General features: G+C 51.5%; 1 protein-coding gene and 1 long non-coding RNA gene across 4 annotated transcripts; one reads left to right on the top strand and one right to left on the bottom strand.

Moving 5' to 3' along the window:
- Nucleotides 1-1,913: 1,913 nt before the first annotated feature.
- Nucleotides 1,914-7,076, bottom strand: COMMD5 (COMM domain containing 5). Of its 3 annotated transcripts, none has more exons than XM_006070066.4 (2): nucleotides 6,946-7,076; nucleotides 1,914-5,887 (listed from the first exon to the last, which is right to left on the bottom strand). In XM_006070066.4, the coding sequence occupies exon 2, from the start codon at nucleotides 5,830-5,832 to the stop codon at nucleotides 5,158-5,160; it is 675 nt and encodes a 224-aa protein (XP_006070128.2). In that variant the 5' UTR covers nucleotides 5,833-5,887; nucleotides 6,946-7,076; the 3' UTR covers nucleotides 1,914-5,157. The 3 variants fall into 3 exon arrangements, with proteins under 3 accessions (XP_006070128.2, XP_045018691.1, XP_025121460.2); XM_045162756.1 differs by lacking the exon at nucleotides 6,946-7,076 and adding an exon at nucleotides 6,456-6,939; XM_025265675.3 differs by lacking the exon at nucleotides 6,946-7,076 and adding an exon at nucleotides 6,623-6,939.
- Nucleotides 7,077-7,140: 64 nt separating this feature from the next.
- LOC112579238 lies at nucleotides 7,141-9,395 on the top strand. The gene is made up of 2 exons (XR_003103737.3): nucleotides 7,141-7,272; nucleotides 8,854-9,395. It is a non-coding gene; the product is annotated as an uncharacterized LOC112579238 (long non-coding RNA).
- The last annotated feature ends 2,440 nt before the right edge of the window (nucleotides 9,396-11,835 follow it).

Raw genomic sequence — 11,835 nt, 5'->3', positions numbered from 1 at the left:
CTGGGAGTGTGGAGTCTTAGACACTGGACAACCAGGGAAGTCCTAAGAATGGGTTTTAAATGGTTGAAACAAATTTTGTGATGTGAAATTAAAATTTAGTGTCCACAGGACATTTTATTGGAATATAATCATGCACATTGGTTTCATTGTTTTCTCTGGTTGTTTTGAGCTACAGTGGCAGAGCTGATAGAATCATGACCTGAAAGGCTAAAATATCCTCTAGCCGTTTAGAGAAAAGGTCACCACACCCAATGCAGTTGAGGAGGGCCACCTCTGCTAGCCTCCAAGCCTGTGCCCCACAGCTGGAGGGACCTTCTTCAGCTGGATCATGTCTACGTCCCCACACACAGTAAGGCCAGAGGCTGTGCATGGTCTCGAGGCTGGTGGCCTCATTACCTGGCTCTGTTCAGCGCCAGGAGCCAGCAGTCCCGGGAACAGCCTGCTGCCCATCGTCTGCTTCTCACGAAAACCTCTCTCTCTGTACAGTGATGCCTGTGTCACTGTTTGCCCGTGTGTGCCTCCTTGACACAAGCACAAGGGCTCACAAATGGACAACCTGGGGCTGGCAGTATTAGAATTGTCAAGAGCTCACTGGAGGCCAAGGCGAGGGGTCAACATAGTCAGGGCCCACCACATCCAGCCTCCCGAGGATGGAGGTCAATGTTCTGGTCCAGGCGTTCCTGACCAGTGACTTAAAAGGCACAGATGGTGCCTTCTGGGGATGGGGGAGAGAAGCAGGTGAGCAAGCAGAGCTCTGCACCCCCAGTTAGCAGCCTGGCCCCTCAAGGGTGGAGATGACAGCACGTATAGACACAGAGCCTCAGAGGGGCCCAGACCCACTGAGTCTGCTGACCCTCCAGGGCCTGGGGAGGGGATGAGCAAGGTGGACACACCCATGCGGCTGGCTGGCAGACAGCGGGGCTACCCCGGCCAGGAGCACAGCGACAGAGGCCTCTGTGGCCTGGCAGGCAAGAGGGTGTGCAAACCCTAGTCCTGAGGCGCGGAGCTCCAAGCCTCGGTCAGAAAAGCACCCCTGCCTGCTAGATCAGCCCAGAGGATGAGGTGGGTTCAGTTGAGAGCTCTTGTCCTCCTCCAGGGTCCCTCAGGAAGGGACCCTGTGTGTGTTCCTGCCAAGCATGTGCCTTAAAATCACAGAATCGTAGCCATAGGGCCCTTCTGTGGCAGCGGGGCTAAGAGCTGGGGCACCCGGGCTGGGCTTGGACTCCAGGCCTCGTTCCTGGTTGCACCAGTGAACTTTGCTATGCTAACCTGCAAAAGAGACACGCCCCAGCCTGTGGACGTCTGCCCTGAGCACGTATCCTCACCCTGGGGTCAGCGGCCTCGGGGGACGGGAGCCAGCACGGAGCGCCTCTTGCCACCAGGGTCACATGCCCGAGAAGCCAGCGGATGTGCAGGCAGGAAGGGAAGGCTGGCAGAGAACCGCCCACCAGCTCCCCCATCAGCTGTGTGTCCCTGGGCAAGACTCAAACCTCTGCGCTTCACCATGTCGGTGCCTTTGAGTTAACGGTCTAACATGAGCCTGGTGGAGCGCCTGCACTTGGTGGTTCCTTCCACCTGTTCCTTCTCCCCACTCGGCTGCGTCGTCAGGGCCTGGCCTGTAGGGGGCGCGCAAGGACGTGCTTTGGGAAGTTAGGTACTGTCCGAATCTTTGGGACTCAGGATTGCAGCCCGCCAGGCTCTTCTGTCTACCGTGGCATTCATTGCTCGAGACAAGAATACTGGAATGGGAAGCCATTCCATCCCGACCTAGGGATGGAACCCCTGTCTTCTGCATTGCAGGTGGATTCTTTACCATCTGAGCCACCAGGGAAGCCCCTAGGGCTTTAAAATGGTCGCTTTTTTTTTTTTTTTTTAAACAACACTATGCTAAGTAAAACGCCAACACAAAAGGCTACACAAGGTATGATTCAATGTAGAAAATGGTCACGTTCTGCCTTCTCTGTTCCTACCTCTAAACAGTCTTAATACATAAAATCCATTTACCACTTACTATTGATATCAGTGATTAAAACAATTTTGTTGAAATACAGCTGATTTACAACGTTGCGCTCATTTCTGCTGTACAGCAGTGATTCAGTTATACATACACATTTTCCATGATTTATCATGATCAGGGCTGGTCAAGGGCTCTGCACACTGCTGCCCTAAAGGCACCCAGGTGAGGCCCGTGCTCCCCCCTCCCCACCATTCTCCCACTCAATTGTTGAAGCCCAAACCCCTGCTGAGCAGGTGATTAAGGTTGGATGAAGTCATAAACACAGGGCCCTGATCCCACAGGACTGGTGCCCTCTTAAGAAGAGAGCGCTCGCTCTCTCACACACACACACTCACACACTGTCACATACTCACACACACATATTGAATATAGTTCCCTGTGCTGTACAGGAGGACCTTATTGTTTTTCCATCCTGTACATAATAGTTTGCATCTGCTAATCCCAGACTCCCAACCCTTCCCTCCTCTGCCTCCTCCCCCTTGGCATCCACAATTCTGTTCTGTGTCTGTGTTTTGTAGATGTGTTCATGTGGTATTTTAGATTCCACATGTAAGTGATATCATATGTCTTTCTCTGACTTCACTCAGTATAATAATCTCCAGTTGCATAACATCACTGTGATTTTTAATTGCGGAAAAAAAGGAAACACAGAAGTTTCTCTGCTCTGAATGTTTGTGTCAAATGACCTAATGCCAAATGTGAGGAGGGGGGCCTTTGGGTGTGCTCAGGTGATGAGGGTTGAGCCCCCCCACTTTTTTTTGGAGTCCCCTCATGTGTCCTCTCTCCACACGAGGACAGCGATGTCTGCAGCCAGGACCACGGCTCCCTGACCCTGCCGGCCCCAACCTCAGCCGTCCACCCTCCGCACTGTGAGAAATCAACATCTGCTGTTTTAGGAGCTGCCCAGTCTCTGGTGCTCTGTCTGCCAAGCCCAAGAAAAACTCAGCATGCCCACTGAAGGGATGCATGCTCTGCAGCCGGTAGACAGACCATCACATTCAGGGAGAGTTAAATGAACAGAGCTGTGTTAACACACAGACACAGCACAGAGAATAAGTTCAAATCTTGTCAAGATGGTTTCTCCATGGCTGTCTATGGGCAAAGGAGCTTTCTGGTTCTTTTTAGTTTTGTTTTTTAGGATTTTCCAAACATATCATAATAAGTACATATTCCTGACACATGCCTGACAGTTGAGGAAGAAGTCACAGCAAAGAGAGCCTCCATCACTGGTTGAGGCAGACATGGTGCTCAGCTTACAGTGCAGGTCCTTGTGGGCAGGCCTAGGCAGCAGCGAGGATGGCCCAGTCCAGCTCCTGTCCTCAGGGAAGAAGGGCCCAGGATGCTGGCTGATACTGCAGATACGGGGAGTCTGCAGCCCTCGGCTGAGCCAGGACTGAGCCCCACGTGGGGCCTGGCTCGGGAAACCCCAGCTCTGAGTGCAGCCCCCAGGGCACCTTCTCTTCTCTGTCCCTTTGGCCCAAGTTGCTGGGACCCTCGCTCAGGGAAAGGCCTAATTAATCAAGATCATGGGAGCATTCTGGAAACAGCACAGAGGAAACACTGCTGCTCTTGATGGGTTCTGGCACAGAGAGGGGACAGGAAGGGGGTGCTGGGGAAGGCTAGGGGCTTCCAACAGACATGGCAGGATGCCAGGTGGGCACCCAAACCCAATCGCTATTTTTCAGAGGAAGCTCCTGCCTGATGCTTGGGCCCATTAATCCTACCAGGCTGTGACCTGGTTTCCTGGTAGAGCAAACCACAGAGGTGGGGACACTGCCAGGCCCCCTACCTGGGGTGCAGTTATGCCAAAGGGGACAGGGCTGGTCAAGGGCTCTGCACACTGCTGCCCTAAAGGCACCCAGGAGAGGCCTGTGCTCCCCTCTCCCCACCACTCTCCCACTCAATTGTTGAAGCCCAAACCCCTTCTGAGCCTGCATTTAAAAATGCGGCCTTCAGGGAGGTGATTAAGGTTGGATGAGGTCATAAACACAGGGCCCTGATCCCACAGGACTGGTGCCCTCTTAAGAGGAGGAGAGTGCTCTCTCTCTCTCACACACACACACACACACGCTCACACACTCTGTCACATACTGGCACACACATGCATACACATGCACAGAGGGAAGTCCAAAGGTCGGGGGAGAGGCCTCACCAGGACCTCTCCTGAAGGCTGATCCCAGCCTTCAGAACTGCGAGCAAGTCATTTCTGTTGTTCAAGCCACTTAGTCTATGGCGGTCTGAGCTGCCTGAGCCACCCAGCCGCAAGACACCTAGGCGAGGCCCCCGCTCCCCTCTCCGCCGCCACCACCAACTCCAGACTCCTCACCCCCATCCTGCAGCCTGCCCTTTGCAGTCAACACAGTATCCGGTGTGATCCTCTAACACGACTATCGCATCACACGCATTTCACTCAGAGTTGAGCCGAGTTCCCAGAGAGGCCCTTGGCCTGCTCCTATGCCTCCACTCATCTCCTCCCACTTGGCCGCAGCCCCGCGCCCACAGGCTTTCCCTCTGAGCAGTGTCCCTGCCTCCTCTTGGCTAAAGAACCACATCCTCAGGACACCCGCCCCAAGACCTGATTTAAAGTGCAGCCCAGCTCTCCCGCCGCCCTGCCTCCCATGTCCGGAGGCTGCTGCACCTCCTGCAGCACCTACCCTCTCCAGGGCTACACTGCTTGTTTTTATTACACATTCCTCCCCGCACCCCCTCCACTAGAATGCACTTTAAGGTCAGGGATTTAAGATGGGGAATGAAATGTGCACGCTGAAATACAGGGTTCCCAAGAGCAAAGGGGCAAAGCCTGCACAGGGCAGGCTGAACAGCCTGTGTCCTCACAAAGGCCTTGGCCTCAACCCCAGACTACACGTGGGCCCACCAGCACAGTGGGTGCCCTTACCTGGCAGCAAGACCGACCGACCACTGTGGAGAGGGCACATGCCATTTGATGCCTACCTAGGAGGACGTATTTTTTTTTTACAGTTGCTTTACTTCCAAAAAAAGGGAAAGACACAGCTGTCTACTTCACTTAGAGAAAGACATGGTTACACTTCCTCACTGGAGTGCCTTCTCAGAAGGGCAGGCTTCGCTCTCGAGAGCCCATCTGAGACAGCTGCCTGGGCGACCGGAGGCACTGGCGAGGCTCAGTCCTGCAGCTTGCGCTCACACCTCTTCTCCAGGTCGACCATCTCCTTCAGGACCAGGGCCACGGCAAACCGCAGCTCCTGGAATTTGGCCGTGGGAACCTCAAAGCGGAGGGCAGACCCATCCGAGAGCTTCAGGTGCATCAGGACGCTCGGCTGCAGGGAGCGGGCCAGGGCGCTGGTGGAGATGGCCACGTCCACCCTCCACCGAAAGTCGGCGATGTGGGGCAGCCAGGCCCCCTGCTGCCTGGCCACAGAGTCAAGGAGAGGCCGCTGGCTACCAAACACCACGCTGGCCAAGTCCACAACCAGGTCTTGGGGGATGCAAAGCTCCTGGAGCTGGTTCTTGAAGGTGTCGGGCTTCAGGCTGGCCGGGGGCAGCCGGAGGGCCTGCTGGAGCAGGGTGTGTGTGCCAGCTATCAGGGCACCCAGCTGCTCCTCAGGCAGGTTGGCGCCAGCCCTGAGGTGCTGCACCGCCTCCCGGCAGTCTTCTCCCTGCAGGCTGCTGACCACCAGCTTCAGCAATTTTCTGAACGTGGCCCTGTCCAAGTCCCCCAGAAGCTGGGGCATTGCTGCCACCTCAGGGGGCAACTGGGCCCCCAGGAAACTCACGCAGTCACTGTGACTGTCACCAGGGCGATGCAGGTGTGCAGCGGCAGGACCCACAGCAGACATCGATGCTTCCTGCTCTTTGACAGGCAGCCTAGTAGGAGGTCTCAGCCCAGCCGGCCTGGAAGGGGTGCGAGAGAAGCCCAGTGACCCTCACACCCTTTGGGCCAGTGAATGAGGTCTGACAGGGTCTCCACTCCCAGATGCTGATGGTATGAACCAAGAATGACAGCCAGTGTGACAGGAGGTGCCCTGGAATCACGTGGCAGAAAGCCCTCTCTAGTCCCTGCAAGAGGGGAGGCAGAAAGCAGCCGAAAATGGAGATGAGGTGAGGAGGAGAAAAGGAAGAGAACCAGGAAAAGGAGAGCACACATGAGTTCTTCAAATAAACATTGGGTTAAAGAATGAAAGAGAAGCGAGGTCCAGAGAACACAAGGACACAACAGCCACTGCCACTATAGATTCTGAGGCCATTTATCTACTCTGCCTCCGGGCCTCGCGCGGCTCTGCCACCAACACGGAAATCAGGCGCAATCAATCACTCAGGTAGAAGATCAGAACCCAGGCTCGTACACTCAGAAATCCCTGCTGTTTTCGGGACCAAATGGCGCCTCTCAGGCAGGAGGGGCTAAGGCGCACGCGGCAGCAGAGGTAGGGGCAGTATCTAGAGAAAAGGGCTGAGAGGTTACCTGAAGGCCGGCACGACGCCCCACCCCTGGTCCTGCAGGAGCACCCCGCGCACCGCAGCCGCACCGAGTGCCGAGCAGAGCCGTCCTCAGCAAGGCGGCCCGGGGGAAAGGGGGGCTCTCCAGTCTTCCTCGCACCCCGCTCTCCAGGAAGGCCGAGCGCCCCTCACCCTAGTCGTCAGCGACCAGCCACTGCCAGAACTCCGGGTTTTCCTTCAGGGTCTGGCCTGTGCCGGGACAACCGTCCACTGCCCGGCTGCCGGCCGCTCGGGCTCCGCTCCCGGGAGGCCGGTGCGCTGCCTCCAGGCTCGGAGAAAGGAGCGCCCGAGGCGGCCTCCAAGCTTCGCCGGAGCCACCGCCCTACCAGCGGTCAGCGACCTTCGGCCCCGCCCCGAACTGCCATATCGGCTTCCTGACTCCCGGGCGCTCGCCGTTCCGCGGGCAGGGCAGACCTTTCCCACCCAGCAGCCCGCTCCCCGCGCCTCCTCCGCACCTTCCGCCTGGTCCTGAGCCCGGAGCAGCACCGCGAATAGCCGGAAGCAGGGCCTGGTTCCCAGAACCGACTGAGAGGCGACGCTCGCCACGCCCTACCCCTCTGCACGGGCCGCTCTAGGACTGCTGGAGGACTGCTCTCGGTGCTCCGCGGTCGGAGGGGCGAGGCCCAGGCGCCGCGTCCGCGGGAACCTCTGCGGATTCCGCGGCCGGCTCTGCGGTTTCCGCGGCGGCTGTGGACCGAAGAGACGCGGTCGGCTCTGGGGTGTGGGGGCGCTGGAGGGGCTGAGTGCAGACTCTGGGCCGCGAGGCTCGCCTGCACAAAAATGTGAGCGAGTTTCGCCTCTCAGTTGTTCGCTTTGAATGGGTAAATTGACGGGGTGTGCATTTATCTCCATGGAGTGATATTTTAGAAGTCAATGAGGGACGTTCCTTGACGTTCAGGTGGTTAGGACCTCGGCGCTTTCACTGCCGTGGTTCAGGTTCAAGACTCTGCAAGCCGCGGGGTGGGTCTCCCCCGGCTCCCCCCGCCCCGCAAAGTCAGTGAAAAACAAGGCAGACAAGTCCACAAAATGAGCAAGGGGGTTGAATAGATTATCTCAAAGAAGAACAATATAAAATGCTGATGAGCACCTGAAGAGATGTTGGGCTTTGCTGGCCATTAAGGAAATGCAAGTGGAAGCCACAAAGTTGCCATTTTACACCATCAGTGTGGATACAGTCAGACAAATCACGTGTTGAATGTGCCCCACCCCTCAACTCTTATGTAGAAACCCTAATCCCAGTGTGACCCTATTTGGAAATTGGACCTTATGGGAAGTATTTAGGTTAGGATGGGATTAGTGTCCTGCAGACTAAAAAAGAAAAAAAAAAAAATTACACAATGTGAGAGTTGTGAGTTAAATTTTATTGGGGGCAAAATGAGGAGTACAGCCTGGGAGACAACATCTCAGATAGCTCTGAGAAATTGCTCCAAAGAGGAAGGGAGGAGGTCAATATATTTGTGATTTTGGTGAAGGGGGAGTATATGTGACAAAGCACATATTTGTTGCAGAAGGTTTCTGCTAGTCACAAGGAGCAGTAGTGACTTGTGAACCATGAAGGATTTTAGTGCTTTCCTAGATATGAGGAGATACAAGAATTGGGCTCATGAAATCATCTTCTGAAAATATCTACTTGAAGACTTGTTCTGCCAGTTTTTCCCAGAGCACAGAGAGCGTCATTTCTGCTCTCCACTCTCAGCTCTTTTCAGAGGGTGTTGAAAATCAGCAGCTCCAGTAGCACATGATTTAATCCTTGAAGAGGTAGATGAAAAGTGCCGATTTGTAGTTGACAACCCTTTAAGAAGAGACAGAGTGGTGACTAGCCCTGTCAACTCTGAGGACACAACCAAAAAGCTGCCCTCTTCCAGAGGATCTTCCTGAATCAGGGATCGAACCCGCATCTCCTGCATCTTCTGCATTGACAGGTGGTACTTTACCACATGGAGAAGGAAATGGCAACCCACTCCAGTACTCTTGCCAGGAAAATCCCATGGATGGACGGAGGAGCCTGGTAGGCTACAGTCCATGGGGTCGCAGAGAGTTGGACACGACTGAGCGACTTCACTTTCTTTCACTTTCACTTTACCACTAGCGCCACCTGGGTGGTCCTGAATGGGGCATGCTCAAGCCTTATTCTCCACCATGGTCTGGCTCACCTCCCCTACCAAACCACAGGTAGAGTCTGCAGATGGGAGTTATGGTCTTGGTTGGAGCCCTAGTGTTTGCATTTGTAAAATGAAAGTTTATTTATTTATTTTTTATCTCAAAGGGATATAGAGTTCAGCCAAGGAGGGTACCTCAGGAGCTAGCAAGGCAGGAACTTTCAAGTGGTCCTAATTCTTTTTTTTTTTTTTTTTTTGGCCTAGTTTTGAAAATTGAAATGAATGATGCCAGGTTTACTGGGACAGGAATGGCAGTAGGAAAATTCACAGTTAAGCACCAAGGAGAGAGGGAGCACCGCCAGGGCTGAAAAAGAGGAGAGAAATAGAAACCAAAGCTTCAAACTTGGAAATGATGCTGTGGCAGCTCTGGGGCCTTGGCCAACATGGAAACGACAGATTAGGCCCGAGGGACTCCAGAATAGTGGTGGCAACTGAGTCTCCTCCAGCGCTGGAACTCCAGAGGGCTCTTATCCTCTGTGTAAAGATGAATGAGAAAACATTCCATTTCCATGCACAGAGATGCTGGGCATCTCCATGAACAAAGGAGATGGAGCTGGGAGTGCAGGCAGGCCAAGGTAACTAGAGTTCAAAGGGAGCAGAAGAAACTACTAATACTGCAAACTGAAGTAAGCATTCACAAACAAGCATTTGGAGATACCGAAAACTTAAAAAAAAATCATATCTTTCAAAACTAAAAATGAAAATGCACCCCCTCAAAAAAAAAAAAGAAAAAAAAAAAGAAGAAATGCAATGAATGATCAAATGAAGGAAGGGAACTTTTTAAAAAGTTATTTTCAAGCCATATATCCAACCTACTTCCAGATGGTTCAGGATAAAACAAGAAATATAAATGTGGGAAAAGTTAAAAATTGATTAACCTGAATTAAGGTTATCTGGGAGTTCTCTGCATTATTGCAACTTACCTGTAAATTTTAAATTATTTCAAAATAAAAAGGAATCTCTCTGTCAATGCAGGGAACATGGGTTAAATCCCTAGTCAGAGAAGATGCCACATGCCTCGGAGCAACTAAGCCGGTATACCACAACTACAGAGCCTGTGCTCTGGAACCCACACTCTAAAAACAGAGAAGCCACTGCAACAAGAAGCTACCACTCATTGCAACTAAAGAAAGCCCACTTGCAGCAATGAAGACCCAGTGCAGCCAAAAAAAAAAAAACTATGTGATTCAAAAGCAAGAAATATGGATTTGCAGAAGATAGCTATACAAATACCATAATACCTGCTTCTGTTCCCATACTTATGAAATAAATTCCATGGAGTCAGGAGAAACAAATAAATAAATTGTATCTCAATAATGCTGTTAAAAAAAATTTCTTTTAAGTCAGGCTGTCTTATTTTCCAGACACAAAATTAAAGGATGTCTGAAGGCTGTTTAACATCTCAGCAGCCAGCCTTCTGCAGGGGAGGAATAAGAGTGGGTGTGGGTGCCACCAGTCACCTCTAAACTTCCTAGGACCAATGGAGCTGAGCGCCTGGCCCCGTCAGAGGACTGCAGGCTGACTTGGGCCAAGCTTCTCAATTCTGTGCTCAGCGTCTCCACCTGGAAGACAGAACGATGACAGTGCCTACAGAAAAGGAACAATTAAGCCAAGCCTAGTATGCAGAGGAGCGTTTTGTGTGATGCAATATTCAAGAAAATTAGAGATACCAAGGGAACATTCCATGCAAAATGGGCACAATAAAGGACAGAAATGATATGGACCTAACAGAAGCAGATATTAAGAAGAGGTGGCAAGAATACACAAAATAACTATACAAAAATGTTTTAATGACACCGATAACCATAATGGAGTGATCACTCACCTAGAGCCAGACATCCTGGCATGCGAAGTCAAGTGCGCCTTAGGAAGCATCACTAGGAACAAAGCTAATGGAGATGATGGAATTCTGGCTGAGCTATTTTAAATCCTAAAAGATGATGCTGTGGAAGTGCTACACTAAATATGCCAGCAAATTTGGAAAACTCAGCAGTGGCCACAGGACTGGAAAAGGTCAGTTTTCATTCCAATCCCAAAGAAAGGCAAAGCCAAAGAATGCTCAAACTACTGCATCATTGCATTCATCTCACACGCTAGCAAAGTAATGCTCAAAATTCTCCAAGCAAGGCTTCAACAGTACGTGAACCGAGAACTTCTAGATATTCAAGCTGGATTTAGAAAGGAACCAGAAATCAAACTGCAACATCTGTTGGATCATAGAAAAAGCAAGAGAATTCCAGAAAAACATCTACTTCTGCTTCATTGACTATGCGAAAGCCTTTGACTGTGTGGATCACAACAAACTGTGGAACATTCTTAAAGAGATGGGAGTACCAGACCACCTTACCTGCCTCCTGAGAAATCTGTATGCAGGTCAAGAAGCAGCCGTTAGAACCAGACATGGGACAGCGGACTGGTTCAAAATTGGGAAAGGAGTACGTCAAGGCTGTATATTGTCACCCTGCTTATTTAGCTTATGTGCAGAGTACATCATGCAAATGCCGGGCTAGATGAATCACAAGCTGGAATCAAGATTGCTGGGAGAAATATCAATAACCTCAGACACCCAGATGACACCACCCTTATGGCAGAAAGCAAAGAGCAACTAAAGAGTCTCTTGATGAAGGTGAAAGAGGAGAGTGAAAAAACTGGCTTAAACCTCAACATTCAGATAACTAAGATTATGGCATCTGATCCCATCACTTCATGGCAAATAGATGGGGAAACAATGGAAACAGTGACAGACTTTATTTTCTTGGATTCCAAAATCACTGTAGATGGTGACTGCAGCTCTGAAATTAAGAGACACTTGCTCCTTGGAAAAAAATCTATGACCAACTTAGACAGCATATTAAAAAGCAGAGACATTACTTTGCCAACAAAGGTCTGTCTAGTCAAAGCTATGGTTTTCCAGTAGTCATGTATTGATGTGAGAATTGGACCATAAAGAAGGCTGAGCACGGAAGAATTGATGCTTTTGAACTGTGGTGTTGGAGAAGACTCTTGAGAGTCCCTTGGACTGCAAGGAGATCCAACCAGACAAGCGTAAAGGAAATCAGTCTTGAATATTCATTGGAAGGACTGATGCTGAAGCTGAAATTCCAATACTTTGGCCACCTGATATGAAGAACTGACTCATTGGAAAATACCCTGATGCTGAGAAAGATTGAAGGCAGGAGAAGGGGA

Source organism: Bubalus bubalis, chromosome 15 (genome assembly GCF_019923935.1).
Source record: "Bubalus bubalis isolate 160015118507 breed Murrah chromosome 15, NDDB_SH_1, whole genome shotgun sequence".
In the NCBI taxonomy this organism is placed as follows: domain Eukaryota; kingdom Metazoa; phylum Chordata; class Mammalia; order Artiodactyla; family Bovidae; genus Bubalus; species Bubalus bubalis.
The sequence above is the reverse complement of the archived record's forward strand: the minus strand, read 5'-3'. Positions and strand labels throughout refer to the sequence as shown.

Excerpts from the sequence above, each read along its gene's own strand:
- COMMD5 (XM_006070066.4), bottom strand. The coding sequence starts at position 5,832 with ATGTCTGCTGTGGGTCCTGCCGCTGCACACCTGCATCGCCCTGGTGAC.